Genomic DNA, 26214 nt, shown 5'->3' on the forward strand with positions numbered 1-26214 from the left:
ATGTTTTGAGAATAAATAAGATGCTTCAAGGAAAACATCAACTGTAGAATACTCAACAGACCTAATTACGTACATCACCTTGTGAAGATATCTAGTCTGAATACGTCACTTGCTTTCCTGGGGGTCAATTCCATTATTTACCTTCCACTTATGTGTTAAGCTATCTGGAAATTACAGAACTCACTTTCTCTAAACATCCACATTGTCAGGTTTTCTACCCTCCCCCATCTTCTCCAACAGCCCTATTCCACCACTGTTGCGCCATCTTTCCGCCATTGTTGCGCCATCTTTCCACCATTGTTCACCACTACACAAAATAGCTGAAGGCAATGACGCAGATGCCTTTGCTAGAAGACTGGGAGTGTCGTGCAAGGGAACCCACCACACCTCTGAAAGTCACCTATTCCCTCAGTACTGCTGTTAGGAATTTTACCTTATTTTTTTACTCAAGCTTCAAGTCCTTGGGCCCATAGATTTGCATTCTGCAATCAAGCGGAAATTGCCTAAGCCTTCTTTCAGGGGTTTACCGTTGCTATCTTTTAAAAGCCATGAAAGATGGCATTTACCTTAACTAGCTGTGAGACCCTGGGAAGTCACTTAATCCCAACTGCCTCACAAGGGAAAAAAAAATGGCGTCTACATAAAGTAAAAAATACCTGCCCTTGCTCAAAGTACTCCAGCGAGGAAATTTATCACTTCTAGGCAGCTCCTTCCGCCTCAACATAACTTTGTTATGTTTTCCTCCTTTCCTTAAATTGAACTTAAACACCACTGTTCTTAATTCTGCCCCGCTATACCCCCCCCCCAACAACTCTACGCTGTGCCCCCTCCCCACCTAGCTGAATAGTTTTCCACTGACAGTCCAACATGGCAAAAAGCCTAATAAAAGATGACAGGGCATCAAATTTTAAAAAACCTCAATACCAGGCTGGAGGGGATACTGTCCTCCAGGGTGGGGAGAAAAGGGACACTCACATTCTCCTGCAACGGCCGCCCATGCTCTGCTCTGCCCTTTCCTTCCATCAAAATGGCCACCGGGCATCGATCTCCCACGCTCTCGGCCTTACAACCTCCTCCTCGAGGAGGATTCGGCTATAACCCGAACTGTCCCCTTCCAAGGCCGAGGACTAAGAAATTCGTGGCTCCATCCACTGAACCCTGCACACAAATGCCTTCCCAGACCTAGAGTACAAGCCTAATCCTTCTCCCACGGGGTCACCCTTCCAATCTCGCAGGGGATAGGTTGGGGGAACTTTAAAAAAAAAAAAAAAAGGCGGTTTCCAGTCTGAGGACGAGCACGCAAAAGGTTTTGAGAACCGGGTCTTCCCAGGGGGTGTGAGGGTGGGAAAATTGCTAAGGCGCGTAAGGAACACCGTCTAGAGATTGGAAGCCTTCTTCCCGCCCTTTTTCCTCCACTGTTTTCCCTCAGTCTTGCTGCTCTCTTCCTCCCCAACTCAACTGACCGCTTTTTTCCTCCCTCTAGTCATTCTCCTTGCAACCCACCTCCCCGTCCCTTCCTCTCTTTCCTCAGCTCCTCCACTCCCGAGAGGGGCCATCGCCTTCTCTCTCAGCCCAACCAGCCTCTCACGCTGAGAAAACTCAAGTGAACTTTCCCTCTACACACGACTCACAATATCTCCGCCTCCGGATGCTCCGCCTGTGAACGCATGCTCAGTGGGTTTCAACAGTCGCCCCACCCAACTCTGCTCATCGCCCCTCCCTTCGGCTAGAATCTCAAAACTCGAAGGTTTCGTCAGGGTTTGGTGCGCATGCTCAGTCACTTTACGGAAGCCGGTTAGGGAGGAGTCCGGGGGGGGGGGGGTGGGGGGGGGAAGAGGAGGCGGCCTCTAGGGCCTCGGGAGGAGGAGAAGGGGTGGAGGAGGAGTAGGCTGAGGCAAAAGAGGAAAGACACGGACCCGAAGCGACGGCGGGACGGTAACATCATGAATCCGTTGTGACGCGGGACTAGAGCGGTGTCGGGGAGGAAGGAGAGGAGCAAGCAGCAGAGTTCATCGCCATGAACCTGAGGGGCCTCTTCCAGGACTTTAACCCAAGGTGAGGCCGCGCGGCGCCCCCGGGAAGTGAAGGGCCAGAGACACCGGGAGGAAACAAGCCGGAGGTGGGGGGAAGCTGTAAGAGCAGCTTCGGGGGGCCGGGAAACAGATCCGAGGCTTGATCTGGGAGCCCCTCTGCTTTCTCTTTGCCCGTTTAAAGGTCCTTTCCTGGAAACGACCCTTGTTCTCCTTCATTCTAATCCTCCCCTGACATTACTATCAATTCCCCTCACCCTTCCTAGGCCAAACGTTGAATGTCTGCTTTCAAGTTATTTGTCAGTTTACACACACACTCACACACACACACGGAGCCAACGGACTGCTTACACGCCTTCCCACCCCCACCCCCCTTTATTGTTTTCACCACTTCCTTCTCGTTCCCTTGTTCTCTCTTTCTCCCACCCCCTCTGCCCTCCAGGGCTCAGCATCAAACCTCTTTCATTTCTCTCCGCCTTGTGTTACTTAACCCTGCTTCTCTGGCCCTACTACTCTTAACTCCTACGGTTTTGCTTGATTTTTCAACCTTACTCTTTGATCTCCCTTCATTTTTCTTTTATTTATTTGTTGTGCTGAATTTGTATCTGGAACCCAGCCTAGAGTTGATGACAAGATATACTGGTACTTGCCTTACATAGCATCTTTTAAAGAGAAACTTAGAATTTTCCACCTTCTTACTTCACTATACAGCTTGGTAGATACTCCTAGAGCCTTCCCTCTGTGCTTACTTCCCATTTACACTGGATATATATTTTACATATGTATAGAGTTGTGGGAACCTTGTCTCCCTCATTAAACTGTGAGCTCCTTGAGAGCAGACTGTAAATTTGCCCTATTTTGTATCCCAGAGCTTAGCACAATATCTGGTACATAACATAGTGTTGAACCAGGTTATGGTGTCTTCTTCTATACAGCAATGCCTCTGTGGAACCTACACTCCATATTCTAGGCAAAAGTCTTGGGGCAGGAAAAAGGTCACTGGAAGTTTTGTAATGTAGAAACATATAGCTTAGATTGTAGTTGTGTGTGTGTGTGTGTGTGTGTGTGTGTATGTGTGTGTATGTGTTATAGAAGTAGGCTGCATCATTGTTAGCCTCAAAGGTATGTTGCATGGGGAATGGAGAACTTTTTCAATGCTTCAGAAATGAGTTTTCCACTACTATAGATGTCACTAAGAGCTCATGGTTGATCCCCATTCATTCATTCATTCATTCATTCACCAAACATGTTAAGTGCCTACTGTTTGCAGAGCATTGTGCTAAGGGGGAGGGGAAGAATATACAAAGTCTAAATAAAACATAGGTTCTGTCTAAGTGGATCTACCAAAGTGCTGTGTGGGGTGGGGGTGGGAGGTAGAACTGTGATAGAAAACATAAATTACATGCTAAGCGAATTAGAAAATTCCAAAATAATAAAGAGAATCAGGGAGAACTTCTTGGAGAAGATAATGTTTAAGGTGGGCATTAAAGAATAGGAGTAGAAACTTAAGATAAGAAAAGTTGGTCAGGGTTGGACCTCCAAACCTAGGAAATCCTTCCAACTGAGGTGTGGAAAAGGTGCAGGTTGAGGTAGAGATTTGAAGGAGAACAGAGAGAATAGCTCAGTTTCCTTGAGGACAGAATTTGATGCCTGAAAAGAAGTAAAATGAAGTTGAATGACATAGGATTGTGGGTGCCCATGGATGCCAGAAAGAGAAGTTTGACCCTGATTTGGTAAGCAGTAGAAAACCTCTCAGGATGTTTGAGGAGTGGCGGTGATGAGCTGTATGCAGACAAATATAAGAGTTTTGGCAATATAAAGAATGGATTGAAGGGGGGTGGCATTAGAAATGAAGTGCCAAGAAAGTGAGAGTTTCTTTAGTGTCCAGAATGAGAAAACTGATTAAAAACACTAGTTCTGGGGTTGAGGATCTAAATTCAAATCTTCTGTTATCTTGGGCAAATCATTTAATCTCCCTGGACCTCTGTTTCCTTCCTTATCAGTAAAATGAGGGACTTAGACTAGATAAGCTCGCTAGGCCCATCTGGATCTAGAACTGTGATCTTAGGAACCTGCTCTGTGGCCTGGGGCCTCTCCTCTGTTTGTCTTAGTGTGGAGGGAGTTGGATCACTCACCAGAAATGTGACAGTGATTGTACTGCACTTCCCTGCCAAAAAGTGTTCCAAATTTGTTGGATAATAATCCAACAATTCAGAATTCCAAAGGAATTGAAAGTAATTACCAATGGCATAACACTGGATTTGGAGTCAGATGACCTGGGTTCAGATCTTTGACTCTGTGTGACCTGGGATCTACATGATCCCCAAGGTCCCTTCCAATGCCCAGCTTGTGACCCTCAGACTACGGGTGTTGGCAAGGAGAACTTTGCGTTGCAGCTACAAAAACGTTAGCAGGAGTGGTTTTTTTTTGTTTTATTTTTGTTCTTTAAATATTTTTTGGTATGTTGAGTTTCTTCTGAGATAGGTATAAGAAAATTTCATATCCCCAAATAGGCATTTGAGACTCCTCAATTTATTTTAATTCTGCTACAAGCTACATATACGTGAAAAGCTAAGCTGTCTTTTGTATTGTATTTTTGTGTTGGCACACTTTGAAGTCATTGGGAATGAACTGGGTTGTAGAGATTCCAAGAGGTATGTTATTTTTTTCTCTTGAACCTAAAGACTGTTGATTGTTAATGTTAACAAATCAGAGTTTTCCATCAGTTTAGTGGGATTAGAAGGCACCATTGAGGAATTTGCTATGTTTTGCACAATACACTTGCCTTTATGGCATCTTTTCCTCTTTATATGTTATGAAGGGTCCTTCAGACACATACTTGGTGCCATTCAACACCAGTTCAACAAACATTAGGCCCTGTGTTCCAGGCATAGCAGTAACCTGGTACAGTGAATAAATTCTGGGCTTTGAGTAAGGAAAGATCTCAGTTCAGTACCACCAGGATATAGTTGCATGGTGACCTTGGTCAAGTTACTTAACCTCAGACAGAAAACCCTGTTCATGACTTGATAGATGTCTGCCTTGATTGGAGTTTCCCACTCTGAGCTGGTGGGTATTGTGCTAGGTATAGAAAGGTGAAAAACCACGATGACTTACTATCCAATGCTGAAATAAGGAGAGAGCCTATACTAGAGAGTGTGAGTCCCTGCCTTATAAAAGGCACTACACATGTAATATAAAGAATACTGGGATATCAGATTGCTTGCCTTCTTGGGGAGGAGAGAAGGTAGAGACGGAGGGAGAAAAATTTAGAACTCAAAATTTCATTTAAAAAAATGAATGTTGAAAATTGTCTTTACATGTAATTGGAAAAAATAAAACACTATTTACATAAAAAAAGAAAGAATGCCCAGTTCTGGTTCTGCTGAAATTTGTCATTGATAATAATTGAGTCACTCTTTGGACTTCAATTGTAAAACAACAGCATTTGATTAAATCAGGGATCCTTAACCTGGATGATAACTATTTCTGTATTGTTGGTTTCCTTTATAAGTCCAGGTATTTTATTTTTTTTTATGCATTTTAAAACATTCTGAGAAGGGTCCATAGGTTTCACCAGACTGGTGGCCCAAGACAGGGGTGGGGAACCTTTGGCCTCCAGGCCACATGTGGCTCTCTAGTAGTTCCTCAGCTTCACCCTTTTGACTGGATCCAAACTTCACAAGTTGAGGCCCAAGGGATCCATGATTCCAAAAAGGATCAATAAGGCCCCTCCCTGACTCCAAGATTCTAAGAAGCAGTGGTAATCTCATGCTCCCTACAGATTCCTACAATCTAGGAGCCTTTAGAGGAAACACCATGCTGTTATTTTCAACTACTACTTCCTTGGAGTCCTGAAGCATGGATATCCCACACCTACCCCCCACACCCCATCAGAAATAAATTGTCATTATATTGCATGGGAGAGGCCCAAAGCTGTGGCAGGTTTCAAAACACAACAGTGGACCCAGATCATTCCAGCCTTCTGAGCCTGGGATAGCTTTCTTTTTCTCCATGCTATGGGAGTTGAAGTGACCAGGATGTTTTTTTTCAGGTTAGTTCTGATGCTAGTTTCTCAGCACTCAGATGGGCAGTCTGGGTTACCAGGTAACAGCTGTGAGCCTATTTCTAGCATCATGAAATTCTTTTCACAATTACTCTCTAGTTTCACAGCAAGTTAAGACCTGCTGAATCAGATATATTTGCTTCATCAACAGTCATTACCTGCATGAATGAGGCTTTCTAATGGCTGGGGCACCCTAATCATGGGATTTCTAAACCTCAATTCAGAGTAGCTGCTGGTTTATATGTATTCAGAGCATCAGTGTGACTACTTTAATCCTTTCCTAGAATCATGAAAGCTGGAGATTCCTTACTGTTTCAGAGATACTGCAGGGGATAAAAAAGGCTGCCCAATATCTGTGGCCTAAGAGCCATCTTTGAGACTTCTGAAGCATGAAAACTCTAAGATAGAACTGAGATCTTAGTATCCTTTTTTTTTTTTTTTTTTTTTTTAACAAATTAGAGTCTGGGGTCAGAATCGTTCCAGCATGGATTGTTAAATGAAGCTGAGGGGAAGGAGCCTAGGTAAGAAGAGAGAAAGAAGAGAAGACTCATCAACTAGCCCTTTTAAAAATTCAGTTTGTTATATCTTTTAAAATCACATCAATAAAGTCATGTCAGTATAAATGAATAGCAACAAGATGATGTTTGAACTTTAATAGGTATCACCAAAATATTTTTATTTATAATGGATGATTTTTTTAAATGGTGTAGCTAAAATTAAATGACTATAAATGTAATTATTTTTCCATGACTGTTTGTAAAAAACTGTTGAAAGATTAAGTCATTAATCATTGGATCTATTCTACCCTCCTCATTTTGTAGCTGAGAAAACTGTTGCCTGTAAAGGTGAAGTAACTTGCCCAAGGTCCCATAGGTAGTGACTGACAGAGCTGAGATTTGAACTCAGGTTCTTGGACTTGAAATTCAGCATTCTTTTTATTGCACCCCACTGCCAAGCCTGCCCCCCACCCCTTCCCTATCCCTAGCATTAGGAGTAGATCAGAGTCAAAGAATCTAGAGAAAACCAAGTTGGTGTCATGTTTTACATTTTAAAAGTTTGAATTATATCTTGAACCTATGTGGATAGGCAATGACTTAGTCACTCAGTAAAATTAATTTGGAGGAATTGTAATATAAAATCTATTAAATAAATGGACCTCTGTCATCTACTTCTTGAGTATCAACTCCACAGGCTGAATTGAATATAATATTTCTCCAGCTCTATAGTTTTTAGTCATTCAGTCTGTAAACATTACCGCACTGTATTAAGGGCTGGGGATGCGCAAACATACAAAAGATTGTCCTTGCCCTAATGAGAGAAATAACAAATAAATAAATATGTACAAACTAGTTATAAGCAGGATAAATGGGAAATAATGAACAGCAGGAAGGTACTAAAATTAAAGAGGTAGGGAAAGGCTTTCTAGGGAAACTGGGCTTTTTCTTGGTACTTGAAGAAAGCCAGGGAAGGCAGTAGGTAAGATGAGGATAGAGATGAGAGGTGGAGTGTCTTAGTCATGGAACAGCCAGGAGGACTGTAACACTGGAACAGAAAGTAAGATGTAAGAAAACTGTATAGATTATGAAGGACTTTGAACTCTATACGGAGGATTTTGTATTTACTTTTGGAGGCAAGAGGGAGCCATTAAGAGTTTATTGAATAGGGGTTTGGGATGACATGGTTGGATCTATGCTTTAGGAAAATCACTTTGGTGGTTGAATAGAGACTTGCCTCAGGGTGGTGACAGTGTCCAGAGAGAAGGGGGCATATCTGAGAGATGGAATTGACAAGTTTTGACAACAGATTGGATATGGGGGTAGGAGGAGGGTGAGAGATAGTGAGGAGTGGAGGATGACTCCTAGGTTTTGAGTCTGAAGGACTGGAAAGATGGTGTTGCCTTCTACAGTAATAGGGAAGGTAAAAGGTGAGAAGTACTTAGGAGGGAAAGATAATGAATTCGATTTTGGACAGGTTGAATTTAAGATGTCTGAAAGAAAATCGGAGATACAGGATTGGAAGTCAGCAGAGAGGTCGAGGCAAAATAGGTAGCTCCATCTAAGTGTCTGCAAAGCAAACACATTTATATAGCCCTGTAAGCTTTACAAATTGTTTTCTCCACATCAACTCAGTGAGTAAGTTAATGCAAACATTAGTTCCATTTTACTAAGTAGGAAGCTGAAGCTTAGATTTGAGAATCATCAACATAGAGATGGTAATTCAATCCATGGGGGTTGTGAGATTACCAAGTGAAACAATATAGAGAAAGAAAGAGCAGAGGACTCAGGACAGAATCCTGAGGAACACTTATGGTTAGAGGATGTATCTGGATGAGGATCCAGCAAACCACTCCAGTATCTTTGCCAAGAAAACCCCAGATGGGGTCACAGAGAGTCAGACATGAGTGAAAAATGACTGAACAATAACAAAAATCTGTCATCAAAAACCTAGTGTTTGAAGTATTAGGAAACTCTTGTAGTGTTATACTAATATCTGAGGGGCTGTCATGTGCAAGAGAGATCAGACTCGTGCTTGGCCTCCAAGATCAGGCCCAGGGTCAGTGGGTGTTTCTTTTGATGAAGGTATGTCCTTCCAGAGCCACACTGTAGTGATTGCACATTTGCCTCATTGCACTCAGATCTGTAGTTTGGCTTGCTTTGGGTATTTATGTGCAGACATTTGAGGCCACGGTTTTTCTCTTGTTGGCAATTTTATTGGATTTTGTCTTCTGAATTGCTAGGCATTTCTATTTTGCTGCCCCCTCCCTATTGCAGCTACCCTTTATGGTATCTAGTTTGGTGTAGATCTGGAGGCAGTTTTCTCCATCCCCCTTCCTTTTCAATTTAAAATTCTTCTAATTAGATTTGCAAGACTCTCAGCAAGTAGATTCTTACCGACCCTAAAATCTCCCTGGCCAGGAGCCCATTACTGTTATATTTTAAGCTGTGATTCAGAAATCTAACTCCTGTTCTCAGATACCATCTTCTTAGCCAGCTGTTCATTTGATTGAGGGATCACTCCTTCCCCACCCCTCCATGTGGTGTTTTTTTTTAATCTCTTATCTCAAACCATCTATAAAAAGTTAAGTCTTCCCTATAACAACCTAGGTGATATTTCACTGCAGCCAATCTGATCACTTCTAGAAATTAACCCAGAAGCAAGTAACCACATTATGTCATAAGGAACTTTCGTTTTAGGAGGTGCTTTGATTGGAACCTATACTCTGAAGGCAAAAAACCACACACAGATGAAAATACATAAATCCAAATGACTGTTGGCCTTTATAGAAGTCCCCTTGGGACACTAGGTATACACTTAGTTCAGTGATGCTGCCATTGCTCAGAACCTTTTTGAAAATCTTCTTTGGAAGTAACTCCAAGCCTGAGCAGGAAACCCTAGAGGAACCAAATGGCTTGCCAGTCTGAATGTTAAGCCTGAGCAGAGTATTTGCATTTTTTTTTGAATATAAACATACCTGTGCTCTTGAAAAGTGAGTGCAGGGCTGGCACAGATCAAAGAGATGAAGGAAGCATTTTAGGAGTGTCTCAAAATTCCCTGAGTTAAGTTTCCTAGTTTGAGAGCTTGGCATTTTCATTTGCCCTAAGTAATCACAGGTAGAACAGCAATATATGGGACATTAGGATTGAGGAAATATTCATCAAATGAAATCAAAACCTTGAATTAAATTCCAGAACCAAATGTGCTCCAAATGGTAATTCAGAGTATGTACTCCTAAATCTGGGCCATTTGTTACTCAGTCTTGGCTTTGACTGTAAAATGTGGGTAAAAACATTTCCCTTTTGTTAATATTGTTAGTAATTTTATTTTCCAGAATTTAATTCAGTCATTCAGATAGTCTTTTAATTCTATTAGCTCTCATGTTTTAGGCATATTATGAACCACATTAATTTTGTTTTTATGGTATGGTTTAATACAGAGGTGTCATCCTCACTAAGCCTGCTGAACCAGATAAAGATATCATTTGGAAAGGTTTAATGAAGTAAGTAAAAATGCATTAACAACACAGATAATATTAATTTTTGATTTTCTAAATCAATATTCTCCCACACAGATCTGTTTCTATTTGAGATATAGTTTAATGGTTTAATATGCTTCTTTATTAGTATATAATACACTTTTGCATCTGGAATTAAACCAGTTGAAATTTCTATTCAAAGACTTTGTTTACTTTCATAACGTTCTGTTTTATGTCAAAGACAGAGATGTCCTTCTAAATGAGTCAATTTGTCATTGAAACTATATTATCAAGCTTAGGAGGTTGCTAAGAAGAATCTAGTATCTAGAGAAGATGTATACATTTATTGTTCTATGTAAATTGTCAGCACTTCAACAAGGAACAAAGAATATTTGAGGAAAAGCAAAGAAATTTGAGGAAAAAATTGTAGGCAGAGATGTAGAGTGAAGCACGTATATCCTAATCTATGCACCAACCACAGGTAAGTAAAGGAAGGCAAGCTGGGATGGGGCCCTCCTACTTCGGTTCAGCACCACAGAATACAGCAATGCTGCCTTTGTTTTTAACAAAGGATCAGTTACACACAATAGTAGGGATGGAGTTAGGAACTGGACCTGGGATTTCGCTGGTGGGCGGAACTCTCTCCCAATGCTGGGCAGCACTTTCTCTGCCTCTAAGAGCTTTAGAGAGTTGACTGAAACACCCGAGGAACTGGTACCAGGACTTCCCCAGGGTCACACAGCCAAGATGTGTCAGAGAAAGACGGGAAGCCCACCCAGCTTTCTTCTGGCATCAAGGAAGTCTGAGCAGGACAGAGTATGGCACAGAGGGATGCACATTGCAGATAGTAATTGTGCTGATTAATGTCTAGCAACTATATTAAAACAAAATGCATTGGTTTATAAAATGCAAGGGGAAAAAGAAGCAATCATAGTATTCTTGTTTTTCCCCAATTCTGCCTGAGATAGTAGTTGGGTGTGAGATAACTACTCTTCCCTGGAGGAGAGGAGGGAGAAACAGCACAAGGGCTTTTATATTTTGTTCAAGGCTCTGTTTACTTCCCAAAAAGTATCACTTACACTGGCTGTTTCTTCCTCTGACTCTTTTTATTCTTTCCATTCTATTCACTTTTGAAGAGGAAGAGCTCAGAAGTCAAGCTTTGAACAGAGCTCCATCTAAGTTTCTGCAAAGCAAACACATTTATGTAGCCCTGTAAGCTTTACAAATTGCTTTCTCCACATCAACTCAGTGAGTAAGTTAATGCAAACATTAGGTCCATTTTACAGAGCAGGAAGATGAAGCTTAGAAAGGTGAACAGATTTGTCCCAAGTCACATAAATAAACAGCAGCTGTCAGACCTAGGATTCGAACCCAGAACTCCTGACTTAAATCCCAAGATCTAAATACTACTACGATTTGGTGACACTGGAGAATCTAGGTTGGATTTTTTGCAAGGTGAAATTAAACCCCTTTTAGTGAATTCATTGGCAAACCTTAGGTTTAAAAATCATAGGAAATGTCATAGCCTCCAACTGAATCGATTTCTGCAGGATTTTTTTATGCTTGGGGAAAATCACCATTATGATTATACATATAGGTCCAGGACTTAGTAAAACCTGTTTTTGGAATTAAATATTGTATGATTTTTTTTTCTTTTTGTTAAGTTTGTGTTATTTTTTTGTCATGAAAAATTTAGATTACAAGTAATTAAAGTCAAGATGACTAAATGATACTCTTAAGATTTGTATGGGGGACCTTATTTCCATCTTAATTATATGTCCCTTCAGATACCTCATTAAAATTTTGTATAAATATTTTCGAGACATGAAGAAGGACATGTTTTAATTACCTCAAGTGAGTTGTGATTATTTTGTACATATGTGTTTAATGTTAGATTATGAACATAGATTTTAGCTATTTTTTTCTTTTACAGAAGTTTTAAGCAGAATTTAATTAATGCCTTTTGTTTTTACATCCCGGTCATTTCTGAATATGTCCATCATCCCCCTCCACTCCCAGTGAGTCATCCCTTTTAACAAAGAAAAGAAAGTTAAGCAAAACCAATCTCCACAACCCTGAGTAGAGAATATTTTTATGCTTCAAGGAACCTAAGTTTTCTCCTCATGATACCAATGATGCTTTGCTAAAGGGAATTCTTTTCAATTGTTCTCTCTCTCTCTCTCGCTCTCTTTCTCTCTCTCTCTCTCTTTTTTTTTTTTTTTTTTTTTTTTTAGTAAATTCCTTATCTATGCTTGCCTGTTGCTGTTTTCCGTGCTGCTGGCCCTTCGGCTAGATGGCATCATTCAGTGGAGTTACTGGGCTGTCTTTGCTCCAATATGGCTATGGAAGTTAATGGTCATCATCGGCGCCTCAGTTGGAACTGGAGTCTGGGCACGTAACCCCCAGTATCGGTAAGACTGCTTTATCAGAGAGAATGTGTGATTAGTTAGATTCTGATAAGTTTAGCAGAGATATTCACATGTTATGGATATGTGAATGATTTTTAAATTTATTAAGAATCCCTTTTTCATATATGTAAACATAGTAGTTCTTGACAAGATTGTGCTATAAAAGTATAGCATCATTTTATGTGAGTTCTTTTTTCTTCACATATAGTGCTGAGCTGCATTTTAAAAAATTTTCTTTTTGATACAGAGCATGTGATGTGTAGAGGGGAAAAAATGGGATAGTCATTTGAGCATAAACCTGGAGTGTTTTTTTTCTATTTTTCAAATCATAGAGTAATAGAATGTTGCGGCTGAAATGGATCTTAGACATCTTCTAGTTAAATCTTCCCATCTTGCAGGTGAGAAAAGTGAGGCCTAGAGGGATGAAATGGCTCAGCCGGGGCTAGAATCCAGGCCTTTTGCCTCTCAGTCCAGTGTTGTTCCACTTCACTGAACTGCCTCTGCATTTTCTTGTTTATTTTTTGGTAAAGTGAGAGTAATTAATTCTACTTGCTATTTGACTTCTAAGGTTTTAGGAAAAATACCTTCTAAGCAGTTCTCAATTCAGGGGTGAGCAGCATTTGTAAGTTACCCAGCTATCGCTTCTCTCCACCTTTTCTCTTGCTCAACTTTTCTAGAGAGACTAGAGGCTTTTAAATTGTATTAGAAGAGACTGTCATTTGTAGAGTTTCTTATTTACTGATAAACTCATTGTGGCACAGTGGAAAGAATGCTGGATTTAAAGTCAGAGAACTGAGTTCAAATCCCAACTCTGCCAACAACTGCTGCCACTTATGTGACTCTGAACAAGTCACTTAACCCCTCCAGGCCTCAGTTTCTCCCTCTAACACTTGTGGTAGTTGGGCTTCTAAGGTCCTTCCAGCTCTAAAACTATGACCCTAAGATATGTAAAAGGGTATGAGGCTGTGGTGATAATACTGGAAAAGAAAATTACACTTGAATTTAAAGTTGTACGCAAAAATACCAATGGCAGCATTTAGACTTGGTATAGTAATGTCATCTTTAATTCTCTATGACTGTTGCCAGCACAAGGTTCACTGAGTAGGGAAGCATCTGGTGGTGTTTTGCTTACCAGTATTCTTACATTCTTCATTGTCAGAAGGAGTTCCTCACCAGGAAATCTCCACACCAATGAAATCACAGCCCCAGACCCCAAAAAGTAAAAATAAAATAGTGAAGTTCCAAGGTGGGATAGACTAGTTTGGTTATCTGAGCTGTCATCTGATTCCATGTGAGGTGGTTCCTTTACATTTTTCAGATTCCATTTAAGACACTGTTTCATTAAATCTTTCTTACTTTCCTTTACATAAATACAATGTTTGATACTGTTTTGCAAATAAAGCTCTCGTTGTTTTCTAAATTGATCAGAACATTTATTTCTAACAGAAAATTGAACTAAGATATTTGATGTTTTCTCTTTTTTTTTCCCTCATGACTATTTTTAGAGCAGAAGGAGAAACCTGTGTGGAGTTCAAAGCCATGTTAATTGCCGTGGGCATCCACCTGCTCCTGTTGATGTTTGAGGTTCTGGTCTGTGACAGGATTGAGAGGGGAAGCCATTTTTGGCTTCTGGTCTTCATGCCCCTGTTCTTTGTCTCCCCAGTATCTGTTGCAGCCTGTGTGTGGGGATTCCGACATGACAGGTCACTTGAGGTAAAATTTCATAAACTGAAAGTGGATGTTTTACAGTAAAATCTTTGGTTACTTATTTTTGTCATGGATTTCCTTCCAGTCATTTTAATGTAGTTGTGTGTGTGTGTGTGTGTGTGTGTGTGTGTGTGTGTATAAGGACACAAGAGGATGGCAATAATATAATCCTTTTCTTACATTTAAAAAAGTGTATACAATGTAATAAAATGATCCATTAGAAAATTACACTGATTTTTATATCTAAAGTTGTTTATATGACCTTTACCTTTAGCATGTTAAAATATTTTATATTCATCAAATTGACTCAATTTCTGTTAGTCCCTTTGACCTTCCTTCTTGACTATGTAAAGAATAAATTTCTTTTTTTGTTTTTGTTTTTTGCTAGACAGTGGGGTTAAGTGACTTGCCCAGGGTGGCACAACTAAGTGTCAAGTCTCTGAGGTTGGATTTGAACTCAGGTCCTCCTGACTCCAGAGCCAGTGCTCTGTCCACTGTGCCACCTAGCTGCCCCAAGAGGAAATTTCAATAGGCACTATTTGAAAGCACTGAAAAAAAACTTTCACATGAGAATATAACCCGTACTATAATAGGAAGCTTTGCTACAGCCTACCTGACAAGTGTTCATTTAGCCTTTGCTTGAAGGCCTTTAATGAGGAGAAATCTACTACCTTCTGATGCCCATCTAAGGCTGTCTGTTCCACTTTTAGATAGCTCTGATTGTTAGAAATATTTTTCCTTCCATCAGGCCTGAATTTTTTTCTTTCCACTATTTACACATTGTTCCTAGCTCTGAGACCAAGCAAGTATACCTCTTGTATGTAACAGTTTTTCAGCTACTTGAAAATAGCTGTCATGCCATGGCCTACCCAGTTTCCTTTCCTCTAGGCTAAACTTCCTCATTCCCTTCATCCAGTCCTCTGATGGCATGGATGAAAGGCTTTTCACTATCCTGCTTGCCTTCTCTGGATGCTCTCAAGCTTCTATCATTGTCTTTTCCTAGAATGTGGAGCTTAGAACTGAATAAAGTACTCTAGATATGCTCTGACCAGGGCAAAGTATAGCATAAATTTTACTTCCATGCTTCTGGCAACCATGCCTTTTTTAATGCCTCCAAAGATTGCGTGAGCTTTTTTGTTTGTCATATCACACGTCAACTCCTAGAGCTTTTAGACCATAATTCCTCCTTCCCCTTTTTCAAAGCTATAGAGAAACCTTTTCTCAGCTCCCTTATTTTATACTAGTAAGGTTATTGGGTTATTTTTTTAACCCTAGCATAACACTTTATATTTGTGTCTAATGAAGACCAACTTATTAGATTTAGCCAAAATAGTTTAGCCTGCTCAGATCTTTTTGGATCCAGAAGCATATGCTCAGACCTCTTTTACCTAGAATGTCAGAATTCATTTCCTTCATAGTACAGTCTGGACCAGGGATGAGGAACCTGGCCACATGTGACCTTGAGGCTGCAGGTTCCCCACCTCTGGCCTGGACTAATCACCTCCCCCAAAAAACAAGCAAATCAACTACATATGAACTCTTTCTCCTGATGTATAAGCCTAACAAGGTATGAGAGACTAAACACTGAACCATTAGTAAAGCAAAGTTTATACTTCCATTTCTCTGTACAGGAAAAGTCCTTTTCTGAATTGAGTCCTAGAAAATTAAGAGGCAAAAGCCTTCAGTTAAACTTGCTAAATTCTAACTAGAATGTCTCACAGCCATCTTGATTTGGTCCATGTTATCCGTGTTCATGTTATCCCTCCTCAGTGCAGTAAGGCAGCCCTTTTCATTCCTATATTCTGTTTCACTCCCAACAGGAGCTATTCCAAAGTTATTGTCCTCCCTCTTCAAGCCCCTTGCACCTACTCCTCACCACTCTCTATCTCAGCTGAGGACCTTGCTGTTATGGTGAAATTTACAGTGAAAATTAAAGCCAATCCCATTCTCTTCATCTCACAATCCTTTGATATCATCTCCCACTCTCTCTTTTCCTCCATTCCCTAACAAAGGCCAATCTTCCCAGTGCCAGCCCACCTCTATATGGGCACTTGATCTTATCACCTCCCATCTTCTCCCACAGATTGCATCCATGCTCATCCCCCTCTTTCCAGTCTTCAGCCACTACTTATCAGTTGGTTCTTTCCTTACTGCCTTCAAACATGCCCAAGCCTCCCCCATCCTTAAAATTCCCCCACTTGAACATACCATCCTCTCAGATCTCTTGATCCCATATCTCTTCCCTTTCTGAGCCCAAGTCCTTGAAAAAAATTACCTGCATTTGCTACCCTCACATCCTGTCTTCCCACTCAGTCACTCCTCATCCTTTTTCAGTCTGGCTGCCAACCTCATCACTCAACTGAAATGGCTCTCTCCAAAATTACCATTGATCTATTAAATAGCAATTTGATGGTTTTTTTCTCAGTCTCCATCCTTCTCAGTCTATCTGCTGACCACCGTCTCCTTCTGAATCCTCTCTCCTCTCTGGATTTTCATGACATGACTCTCTCTGGTTCTGCTCCCTGTTTGCCTGCTCCTCCTCAGGGTTCTTTGCTGGCTCATCATCCATATCATACCATTCATGTGGGGGTGTTCCCCAAACTTCTGGCCTGGACCCTCTCCTCTCTTCCTTCTACCCTCTCTCTCAGTAACCTCATCACTGCCATGGGTTTAACTTTTACATTGACAAGTCTCCAGTCCGTATATCTAGCCACTGTCTCCCTCCTGACCTTCAGTCCCACCTTGCCAATTGCTTTTTGGGCATTTCAAACTGGATGCCCCAGGGTTATCTTTAATTCATCGTCTAAAATGGAACTCATTATCTTTCCCTCTAAGCCCTCCCCTCTTCCTAAGGGAAGGGACCATAATCCTTCCAGTGTCCAAGTTCCTAAGATTAATGTTGTCCTGGACTCCTCACTCTCCCACATGTCCAGTCAACTTTCAAAATCTTTCTCAGCATCTCTCCATTTCTCTCCATTCACATAGACTTAATTCAGACCCTCATCACCTCTCATCCGGACTACTACATTGGCCTCCTTATTGTTCTCCTTGCCTCAACTTGGTCTCCATTGCAGTCCATCCTATACACTGCTGCCCAAGTCATTTTCCTTGAGCACAGATCTGACCATGGGATTCTCCCCTACTCAGTCAACTCCAGTGGCTTCCTGTTGCCTCATTTAACATTATACTTTCACCTCCCTCCAGCCAAACTTGTCATCTCTCAGTTTCCCACACATGATATACTATCTCACATCACTGTGCCTTTGCACTGAACATCCCTCATGCCTAGAATGTGTTGCCTTTTTGCACCTTATAGAGTTCCTCTCCCTTTACAACAAAACTCAGGCATCATCTACATGGAGCTTTTCCTGATTTCATGTCCTCCCTCTACAACTGCCTTGTTTTTAATTACTTCATATATATTTGTATTTATTCACTTTATATTTATGCTTTCTATGCTTATTTGTATTTGTTCTGTCCCTCTTTAAAATGTAAGTTCATTGCAAATAGGGATTGTTTCATTTTTTGTAGCGCAGAGCCTGACATGTAGTAGGCACTTAATAAATGCTTGTTGATTGTTTGAGAATGGATAGGCTAGAAAAAAGAAAAACATGGAAGACAGTTAAGATACTCTACGTATCTGTTTTTGACTGACCATTTTGTCTTTATAGTAATTTAGCTTTGAGTCTATATAGTCTGTTAGGAAGATTGACTAAACATCTTTTTTAAAAAGTTCCCTCAAAAATACTGCCAAGTATTTGTATGAGAATGTGCAGTGTCATGATGCCACTTACATTAATTGTAATTTTTTTAAGTTCATAAATGCTTTATGCTTTTGGTTGTTTGGGGGTTAGTGATAAGGAGGGGTCAGGATCTGAGATTTCATGGTGATGGAGAAGTGGGGGAGAAGTGAATCTTCATGTGGAAATTCCTTCCCCTCATGCAGATTGATTGGCAGCTGTTCTGTTACTTATAGCTGGAGGTCAAGACTCATAGTTTAAGAAGTGCTGAAGGGGGTCATGAGTGGAAAAAAGTTTAAGAAGCCCTGGCCTAGGACACTGAGGGATCACATAGTATGAGTCAGAGATGGGACTTGGACCTAGGGCTTCCTAACTTAAAGACTAGCCCTCTAGCCATTATACCATCCTGTCTCTTTTTCACTATGTTAACCTTTAACCTTCATTATGTACTTGAAGCTTCTCAGTTCTAAATTGCCAGATGGCTGACTTAAAAAGCCTGGATAAACAAATCTTTCACTAGACCTATAATCCTCATCAATTTGGGTACTCCCTCTATGGTGGAGAGCACAGCCTGTCCATGCCTTCTCCACTTTTTCATTTCTTGTGCATATCACCCTTTAAATTAAAGATTTACACATTGAAGATGTGCATACTGTGTAGAAAGCCTTTCTCCAGATCTCTGAACATTAGACATGGAGCTCTTGAGTTGCACATATTTTACACATTATGCTTTGTTATATGAAATATCTGCCTCCTCTAATCCTGCATGTTCTTGAAGGTAACTGCCATTGTCAATTGTTTCATTGTTTCTTCTTTAAGAAAAATACAATTAGAGCAAAATTTGAAAAAATGTACTATAGTGAGCACCACCACCACCACCACCCTTATTCTAGGACCTACACACAGACTCATGTTCATGCATGTGCATCTTTGTCCTATAGCCCCATCACATGTGCAGTCATGAAATTTCTGGAGCCAGGTTTTATTCATCGTATCACTTCCAAGGAGACCTAGAAGAGAAAGTTGATAGTCATCATGACTTGGATTTTCCAGACAGAGTATCTTCATGGCCTAGGTCCTAGGATGGCCTCCTCTCTATTTTATCTTAGAGAACACTGGTCTCTTCCCACCTGTCTACTGAAATTGCATTCTCTCAATTTACTCCCTTCCTTCAACTAAATTAAATAAATAATATTCATGTGGTCTCCAGCCCCCAGCCCAGGGAATAAAGGACTGAAGAATAGATTTCGAGCACTGGAGGGAATTTGCAACAGAGGATAGAACTGTGTATCAGATGGAGTTATTGCAACACACCACCTCTCTGTTGCCTGCCTTGCTTTCACAAACCTGGGCAGTGAGGAGAATGCCAGTGTCTGAGTGAGTGAGTGAGTGACTGTCAATTAGCCCCATCTTGTTGCTGTCTGTGCTTGTTTTCCATTAACACCGATAATCAGGATTTAACCTTGGGCTGAATTTATGAACCCCTCTAAGTAATATGTCATTACAGTTTGCATTATTGACTTGGTAGTATGCTAACTTAGAAATAGCAGTATTTTCCAACTTTGTTGTCAAATAACACTTTTTCTTCTCCATTCTCAGTTAGAGATCCTGTGCTCTGTCAACATTCTTCAGTTTATATTCATTGCCTTAAGACTGGACAAGATCATACATTGGCCGTGGCTAGTATGTACCTTGTCTCTTTTTTGTAACTGCTCTTTAAACTCTTTCCTCAGTCAATGGGTGTAAAGTTTGCTTATAATTCCCTATTCACTTAGTCAAAAGGAAAGAAGTAAGGAAAAATGAGTCACAACTGTCATGAGTGCAGGTGAGCTTCACAGACTTCATTTAAGTTCTTTGGTGTTGATTCCCTCATTGAAAGCCATTATTGAGCACCATTTTATATCTGATGCTCACTTCTAGGTGCTCTTTGCAACATTAGGCCTAGTGGCCTGTCGGGTCATGAGTGTGTACAGAAGCCATGACAACATAGAATTTCTAATCTTATAAACCAACAGGATAAAGTGATTAGTGATTCAGAATTGTGTGAAAGGTCATGTTTCCAATTTATTCTTTATTCTATAATCATAGACTTATTAGAAGTAGAAGGGACCTTAGACCTCATGTAATCCAACCTTTTCATTTTACAGATGAAGAAACAGACCCAGAGAGAGGAGGGGACTTGCCTGAGGCTACACTGGTAATAAGAGGCAAAGCCCTAAAATATAATTCACTTATAAGTTAATGGGTAGATTTTCAAGCCCTGATCATGTGTATGCCTTAGCATATGAAGCGGTACTATATAATATTCCCAAATATAATTAGGCAGAAGAAGCACTGGCCTTGGAATCAGAGGAGAGTTCAAATCTCGATCCTGGTCATTTTATCTTCCTTCTACTCTGTTTTTATCTTATCTATGTCTATTAACGTACATGTTGTCTCACCCATTAATGTGAGGGTAGGGATCATGTTTTTGCCTTTCTTTGTATCCTCATTGCTTAGCCCAGTGCTAGACACTAAGTAAGCATGTAAAAATTGTATTGATTGATTGATTACCACCTGTGTGATCTTGGGCAAATCATTTAAGCTCCCTGGGTCTCAGTTTTCTCATCTATAAAATGAGTAGGGGCTGAGTAAACGAGATGATTTCTGAAGTCCCCTCCAGTTCTATATCTGTAATCTTAAGAAAGAGCAAGTCATAGGGGGAAATATTAATCATATCTATTAAAAATCCACACAAAGAATCAATAAGGGCATCTGTAAACAGAATACCTGGAGAAGACAGTGCCAAAACTATGCAACAAAGTTAACTCTTAAGAGCAGAGGACAAGTCATTGAGGGCAAATGCTAATTCCCATACTGACCCCTTTCTGTGACACTCCCTCTTCATGGCCCGGGCTGGGATAAGCATTTGGTAACAAGGTACTTTTAACACAGTCTAAATACAGACTCACCTCATCCTGAATTCATCGTGAGGGGTAATATAGCCGTTCCAAAGTCCTGTCAGAAGGTTCATTTAATGCAGAAGGGTTTTTAACCTGTTTTTGTGCCATGGACACAATAAAGTTTTTCGGTGCATAAAGTAAAATATACCTAGGATTACAAAAAGTACCAATTCTATTGAAATACCAGTATCAGGATATTTTTAAAAGTTCCCAGACCCCAAGGTGAGAACCCATGTAACAGTCAGAGGTTCTGAAGAAGAATTTCACACACAAAGGCCAAAGAACCACGAGGCCTGTAGCAATATTGCTTGGAAAAGAGCATGTTATACCTTCTCAGTGGGAATGGGTGGGGAGGAATGGAGAGAAGTTGGAACTCAAAGTTTTAGGAATAAATGTTAAGAATTGTTTTTTGCATGCAACTGGGAAATAAGAAATACAGGTAATGGGGTATAGAAATCTATCTTGCCCTACTGGAAAAGAGAGAAGGGAAGGGAGGACAGGTTGGGAGAAGGGGTAATCAGAATGTACAATGTCTTGGGGTGGGGGGAGGGGAGACATGGGGAGAAAATTTGGAACTCAAAATCATGTGGAAATGAGTGTTGAAAACTAAAAATAAATAAATTTTTAAAAAAGAAAAAAATCCATGGAACTAATAAATAAAACTAGGAACTGATTTTATGAAAAAAAAATTTTTTTTAAAGAGCATGTTAGAATTAGATCAGGATGAAGTCTAGTTATTTATGCTCAGTAGAGCTATTTATGATCATCTGCCTACCTGACAAGGTTTTAATAATGATGTGTGTAAGAACACAGTGAACAAGGAAAATATGATATAAGTGCACATTATCATTTTTTAAACTCTGCTAATGATAATTTGAGACTTATAATGAGCTTTTACCAACGCCCACCACAAAATCCTTAATGAGTAAAGAAGTCTTTTCTTCTTTTTTTCTCCAGGTTGTTTGTGTTCCTCTTTGGATTTTGATGTCCTTCCTGTGCCTGGTCGTGCTGTATTACATAGTCTGGTCTGTCTTGTTCTTACGCTCTATGGATGTTATTGCAGAGCAAAGGAGAACACACATAACAATGGCTATCAGCTGGATGACAATCGTTGTTCCACTGCTTACTTTTGAGGTAGTCATTCCCCACAGCAGCTATGTGCTAGTGTTTATTAGGGATCTGTTGTGATCCAGAAAGTCAGATGTTCTGTTTTCTGACGTCAGCCTATAAAAATGGGAAAGCATTGTGCACTTACAAGAACAAGAGGGATATGTTTCTGTGGAAAATTTAAAACTTAAAATTTGGTAACTTTCACTGAAGTCCTTCTGTCATGCCAAACCATGGTATGGAGAGTGACACTGCCATCTCAGAGGCTGGATCAGTGGAGTATAAGTTCTGGCCACTTCTACTGATCTGAAAAGGCTTTATTAGTAGGCCCAACTCCAGATTGTAAATCTGTTATCTGAAGACCAACCCAGCTGAGTTCAGAAAGCCTCATCACCAAATGGTTGGCCCACCAGTGATGAATGATTTTGGGCCATAGCTACTCATGGCAACATACTAAGTTGTGGAGACTTTGGATCTTCATCAGTGGACTAATTGAACATTTACATTGATGAAGTCACAGATTCTTGAAAAACAAAAAATAACTGACAAAGTGCTTTTTAGCTTTGTATAGGCAGCTGAGAGGTACATAGATAGAAAAATTAAAAAGATGGGTTCTAATTATTCCCTTCCCTACCACCCACTGTTAATAGTGCTAGACTTGACATTGCTTAACAGATATCTTGCTTCTAACTTCATCTACCTTTTTTTAATATTTCTGAACAGATTATGTTGAAAATTTTTTCTTTTAGATTCTGCTAGTTCATAAACTGGATGGCCATAATGCATTCTCATGTGTGCCTATATTTGTTCCACTTTGGCTTTCATTAATAACTCTAATGGCAACAACATTTGGACAGAAAGGAGGCAATCATTGTAAGTAAATATCTTGGAAATATCTTGGGTTTTAAATTTCAGTTGGCTGTTTTATATGACATCTTTAACTAGACTGTTTAAAACGGTGAAAGACAGCATGACATAGTGGAGAGAGAGTCAGCCTTCAAGCCAAGAAGTCCTGGGTTCAAGTCCCACCTTTAATACATACTGGTTGAGTAACATAGAGCAGGGCCAGAGTTGTCAAATACATGACCCACAACACTCCTAAGTGTAGCAGTAGAACCAGATGAAAATGTCATTAGGAAATATTGAATGAAATAAATAAAAATATAATAAAACACCTGCAGGAATCCTTACATAGGGATTATTGGCCCTCGCTTTGATTTGAGTTTGATAACACTGATCTTGGTAACTCCATTAATATTACAAGTTGCATAGAAAATGCCAGTCTGCATTAGTAGAGGAAATAGCCTCACCTGGAAGTTTCCTCTACCAATGAAATCACAAATTCTGTCTCTATCCCTATTTAAAAGGGCTATAACCTTGTGAGGAAAAAAAATGGGAATTTTCAATGTGAAGAACAAGGCAAGTTCTCATTGGTGGTTAGGAATTAGCAAGATTTTTTGTTAAGTCAAGAAACTTAAAAAAAAAAAAAAGACAGCTTTCATTTTTGCATGCCATTCTGGAAACTGCGCGTGGCTGAGATCTATAGGATGATATATACAGTCCCATATACCAGGAAGCACAACTACCTGAGTCAGACAGGTATTCTAGAAGCCACATAGGAACCAAGGTTAAGCTGATAAGGAATCACTATTCCTCAATTTCTAGAGCCTCCTAAGAATAGCTTTGAACCTTTTTTATAGGTTTATGAGGTTCATGAACTGGTTTATTTTATCCTAAATGTTTTGATAACTATATTTCAATTGGTTTACTTTGTAATTGTGTGTTTTATTTTATGCATTTAAAAACATGATTCTGAGAAGGGATCTGCAGACTTCATCAGACTTCCTGAGGGGTCTTACAACACCAAAAAGGCTGAGCCCTTGGTAGATAGGAAGAGTTTTACTTTCTGTCTTGGATATTTAAATGTCTTGTATGGTCAGGTGTGAAATAAGAAATGAATGTGAAATAAGGTGGAAATTTGACAAATGAGGAAACCCTCCAAGTGGCATGCTCTCCATCCATCTCAGCCACTTTGCGAGGTGTTTCTGCTTAATTTTTCGGTGACTGTGTACTCTAGGAGTAGCTTTATTTGAGGGACTAGGTGGTACCTATTGTATCACAACTAACTGTCATCGAAAAAGGTTTTTTTAAAAAATTCATTTGGGAGAAACCCTTTGATTCATTTGAAACAAATAATGCATCTTATCCTCAGTTTGGAGGAATAAAGAGTGAGTAGAAGGACTTGTAGAAAGAAGACATTTCTACAGTCTTGACACAAAATAAATCCTTTATTCATCCTTGTGGTCATATTTCTAATTTTCCATTAGAAAATCCAAAAAATGCATAAATACTTTTTTAGTAGACTACATCACTATGAACTTATTTTTTTTAAAAAAATGAATTTTACTTGACTGAAAACCTAATTTTTTTTTTAAATTGAACCTTTCTTTTCAGGGTGGTTTGGAATTCGTAAAGATTTCTGTCAATTTCTGCTTGAAATTTTCCCTTTTCTAAGAGAATATGGAAATATTTCATACGATCTACATCATGAAGACAGTGAGGAAACTGAAGAAACACCAGTCCCAGAACCTCCAAAAATTGCTCCTATGTTCCGAAAGAAGACTAGAGTAGTTATTACACAGAGCCCTGGAAAATATGTCCTGCCACCTCCAAAATTAAATATAGATATGCCAGATTAAGTTGAAATTCAGGAATTTGATGGACAGTATGTGGCATAAAAGATACACAAGACAAATATCTTCTACTTTACTTTGCCTACATTCTAAACTGGAACTGGAAATAGAGTAAAATCTTTTCATCTCATGCTTTAAGTAAATATCACAGCCACTAGTGAACCATCAGTATGTAATATATAGATATTGACAGTTATTTTAATATATGTCTGTGTGAGAAAGCTTTCAAGATTGACACTTAAAAAGTTTCTATCAGCAAGTTAAATTGATTTCGTAAGATTGACCAATGGGGTACTTGCCTAGCTGTTTTTTAAATGCTATCATGCCTTTCAAAAGTAGTACTAGTCTCAATGATGAAACATAATCTACAACCAACGTAAATATTTCTCTATTCCATTACTTGTTTCAAAACATCATATGCATTATTTTTTAGTGTTGCTCCTGTTAAGATTTTCTTTGGGCATGCTCATAGCCATCTTTAATGGTCTAACTTTAATGGTGAACCTTTCTAATGGACAGACTCCATGCCTGTATAGTATTTATATGAACGTTTTAGCAATGTGTAATATATTCTGTTAAAATTCTAGTACTGTACAGTATAATTATATTATGTTAAAGTATTTTTAAAAGCCTATATATGAAGATATATGTTCTATTATGGAAGAAGTCCTTTCAAGTCTTTTAAAAATATTAATATGTGTCTTTTGGGAATGGGAACTTATTAAAGTAGTTGACATGACCACAGAAAATGAAAATTGTGTTGATTTGAAATTCCAATTTTTATATATTTAGGTCTACACTAATCAATCCATGAAGACAATTTCAAAGCTTGACATATCACATTATCAGTAACCAGATTTAGGTACCAATTCCATTTAGAAACCAATGGTTTTAGCTTTCATTTGCATATGGCATTCTTGTGTTGTTAATGCAATACCAGACTGTACAGCTCTGTTATTTACCATTTTCGGTCACCACATCTGCAACTGGTCTGATCTTACAACACGGAAAATTAGAAAGAAAGAAATGGTATGTCCATTTCTAAAAGGCTCAGAATCACAGTTTACTGATACTGGAAAGCATTTATCATCTTTGGAATACTGAGAGTTGAATAAGATAGGAGTTGGGAGGAGGAAACATACATCAGAATTAAGTTTATTTTTAAGGTCTGACTTAGCGGCCATAGGTAATGCTACATCGGTTCAGATACTTTTACAAATGAATTGAAAAGTAATTTGTTAGTATTATCCCAGTGCTGAGAAGGTAAGAAGTCAGATTCCTCCAGCATAACAACCTTTTGACTACAAATGAAAAGAAACGTTTGATATTTTTCCTCAGGATAGATCTGAGGGTATTTGATTTGACAATGTAAGCAACTTCTTTAATTTCTGAATTCTTTTGAATGTAAATTATGTAAATAACTAAAACCTTTGCACTGGCCTAGGATCAAATAGGTTCTGTTTGGGAGTGGGGGTGGGGTGGGCAAGAACATAGTTTTTCCAGTTTTGTGTGTAAAAACTTGAGCTAAAATTCACTATTTTTTCCCTC

At 39.5% G+C, this 26214-nt stretch overlaps 1 protein-coding gene across 3 annotated transcripts; it reads left to right on the forward strand.

Moving 5' to 3' along the window:
* Positions 1 to 1809: 1809 nt before the first annotated feature.
* Positions 1810 to 25415, forward strand: TMEM185A (transmembrane protein 185A). Of its 3 annotated transcripts, XR_011971241.1 has the most exons (8): positions 1810 to 2055; positions 12304 to 12480; positions 13983 to 14190; positions 19524 to 19607; positions 20072 to 20121; positions 21824 to 22000; positions 22723 to 22846; positions 24428 to 25415. XR_011971241.1 is itself a non-coding variant. In XM_072626928.1 (7 exons), the coding sequence occupies exons 1-7, from the start codon at positions 2018 to 2020 to the stop codon at positions 24670 to 24672; spliced, it is 1053 nt and encodes a 350-aa protein (XP_072483029.1). In that variant the 5' UTR covers positions 1810 to 2017; the 3' UTR covers positions 24673 to 25415. The 3 variants fall into 3 exon arrangements, 2 of the variants coding, with proteins under 2 accessions (XP_072483029.1, XP_072483030.1); XM_072626928.1 differs by lacking the exon at positions 20072 to 20121; XM_072626929.1 differs by lacking the exons at positions 19524 to 19607; positions 20072 to 20121 and having other exon boundaries at positions 1817 to 2055.
* Positions 25416 to 26214: the final 799 nt, after the last annotated feature.

The sequence above is a fragment of the Notamacropus eugenii genome, chromosome X (genome assembly GCF_028372415.1).
Source record: "Notamacropus eugenii isolate mMacEug1 chromosome X, mMacEug1.pri_v2, whole genome shotgun sequence".
Classification (NCBI taxonomy): Eukaryota; Metazoa; Chordata; class Mammalia; order Diprotodontia; family Macropodidae; genus Notamacropus; species Notamacropus eugenii.

Coding starts and splice junctions, on each gene's coding strand:
- TMEM185A (XM_072626928.1), top strand. CDS start 2,018: ATGAACCTGAGGGGCCTCTTCCAGGACTTTAACCCAAG. Junction 19,608..21,823: donor TCATACATTGGCCGTGGCTA/GTATGTACCTTG, acceptor TTTTTTCTCCAG/GTTGTTTGTGTTCCTCTTTG. Junction 22,847..24,427: donor ACAGAAAGGAGGCAATCATT/GTAAGTAAATAT, acceptor CTTTCTTTTCAG/GGTGGTTTGGAATTCGTAAA.